The sequence below is a fragment of the Corapipo altera genome, unplaced genomic scaffold, assembly GCF_003945725.1.
Source record: "Corapipo altera isolate COAL_440 unplaced genomic scaffold, ASM394572v1 58452, whole genome shotgun sequence".
Classification (NCBI taxonomy): Eukaryota; Metazoa; Chordata; class Aves; order Passeriformes; family Pipridae; genus Corapipo; species Corapipo altera.
This window is the reverse complement of record NW_020889774.1, coordinates 1-1,955: the sequence shown is the minus strand read 5'-3', so window position 1 is coordinate 1,955 and position 1,955 is coordinate 1. Positions and strand designations below refer to the sequence as shown.

Sequence of the window (1,955 nt, the reverse complement as noted above, 5' to 3'; positions counted from 1 at the left end):
GTGGGACACTGTGTGGGATACTGTGTGGGACACTGTGTGGGACACTGTGATGGTGTGTGACACTGTGTGGGACACTGTGACAGTGTGGGATACTGTGGGACACTGTGGGACACTGTGTGGGACACTGTGTGGGACACTGTGGGACACTGTAACAGTGTGGGACACTGTGGGGCACTGTGTGGGACACTGTGGGACACTGTGTGATGGTGTGTGACACTGTGTATGACACTGTGTGTGACACTGACAGTGTGTGACACTGTGTGGGACACTGTGACAGTGGGGGACACTGTGGGGCACTGTGTGATGGTGTGGGGCACTGTGTGTGACACTGTGTGTGACACTGTGACAGCGTGGGACACTGTGACACTGACACTGGGACAGTGTGACGCTGTGTGTGATACTGTGTGTGACACTGTGACTGTGTGACAGCGACGCTGTGACTGTGTGACAGTGTGTGACAACGTGTGACACTGTGACACCGTGACTGTGCATGACAGTGTGTGTGTGACAGCACATGACACTGTGTGACAGTGTGTGACAGTGTGTGACATTGTGTGACACCGTGTGTGACAGCACGTGACACTGTGTGACATTGTATGACAGTGTGTGACATTGTGTGACACCGTGTGTGACAGCACATGACACTGTGTGACACTGTATGACAGTGTGTGACATTGTGTGACACTGTGAGTGACAGCAGGTGACACTGTGTGACGCTGTGACACTGTGTGATGCTGTGTGACACTGTGTGACACTGTGTGACGCTGTGACATGGGATCCTCCCCAGGATCAAGGCCAAGAAGGGGCTGCAGGTGGTGGCCGCCCATCCCGCCCTTCCCAGCGCCTGGAGCGCCCACCTGGAGCATTCCCGGGGTCCCAAGCACTCCCTGGCCGTGGTGACGTGCCGGCGGATCGGGGACACCCCCAGCAGCGGGAGGTAGGGGCTGGCACCGTGTGTGGCACTGCCCCATCCCAGCGTGTCCCAGTGGGGTCCCAGAGCCCCCATCCCTTGCCCCGCCCCATCCCAGTCCATCCCACCTGGGTCCCGGTGATCCCAATCCTGGCGTGGATCCACAGGGTGTCTGACTCGGCCGTGTTCCTGCACCTGGAGCTGGTGGTGGAGAACGGGACGGGGGGCCCGGCACGGCCCCTCACCTGGCAGGTGGAGTATCCCGGCCAGGATCCCGAATCCCAGAAGGACAAACGGGTGTGGGAGATCCAGGTGGCGGAGCGGGAAATCCGCGCCCTCGTCCCGCTGGTCCAGGTGGGCGCCGTTCCCTCCATCCCCCCTCGTCCCATGGGAGCGCCGGCTCATCCCCTCTGTCCCGCCAGGAGCTGGAGATCCTGAACACGGCCCCGCTGACGGGAATCCCGCGGGTCATCCCGGTGAAACTGGTGGCTGTGGAGGCGGGAGGCGGCGTGTCCGAGCTGGCCGATCCCGTGGGATGCGAGTCGGCCGACAAGCAGGTGCTGCAGGTGAGCTCCCTCCCGGCATTCCTGCCCCATCCCGCCCCGCCTGGCCCGCCAGATCCCCGTCCATCCCCCGTGCTCTTCCAGGTGTCGGATTCCTGCGACGCCGTGTTCGTGGGGGGCCGGGAGAGCCGGGGGGCGCGAGGGGCCCGCGTGGATTTCTGGGCGCGGCGGCTGCACGCGGAGCTCGCCTTCTCCGTGTGGGCCCCGCTGCTCCCGCTGCGCGTCCAGCTGGGAGACCCCGCCCTGGAGCAGCTCCGCGGATGGAGGCGGCCCGGGAATCCCGACAGGTGAGCGCCCTTCCCGGGGGCAGCGCCCGGGACTGTCCCTGTGTCACCGGGATGGTGGGAAAGGGGCGAGGTGGGAGCGGGGTGGGGGACCTGAGGTGCTTGTGACACTTGTCCCTGTCCCTCTGAGCCCTGTGACACTTGTGACACGTGTGGCTGAGCCCTGGGATACTCATGACACTTGTGACACGTGTCCCC

General features: G+C 63.5%; 1 protein-coding gene across 1 annotated transcript; it reads left to right on the top strand.

Annotated features, from left to right (window-relative positions):
• Positions 1–787: 787 nt before the first annotated feature.
• LOC113942290 (transmembrane protein 132A-like) lies at positions 788–1,844 on the top strand (the record flags this gene model as incomplete). Its single annotated transcript, XM_027633419.1, has 4 exons — positions 788–937; positions 1,078–1,264; positions 1,333–1,476; positions 1,558–1,844. Coding segments are annotated over 4 exons (688 nt in total), but the record flags the coding sequence as incomplete, so codon positions are not given.
• Positions 1,845–1,955: the final 111 nt, after the last annotated feature.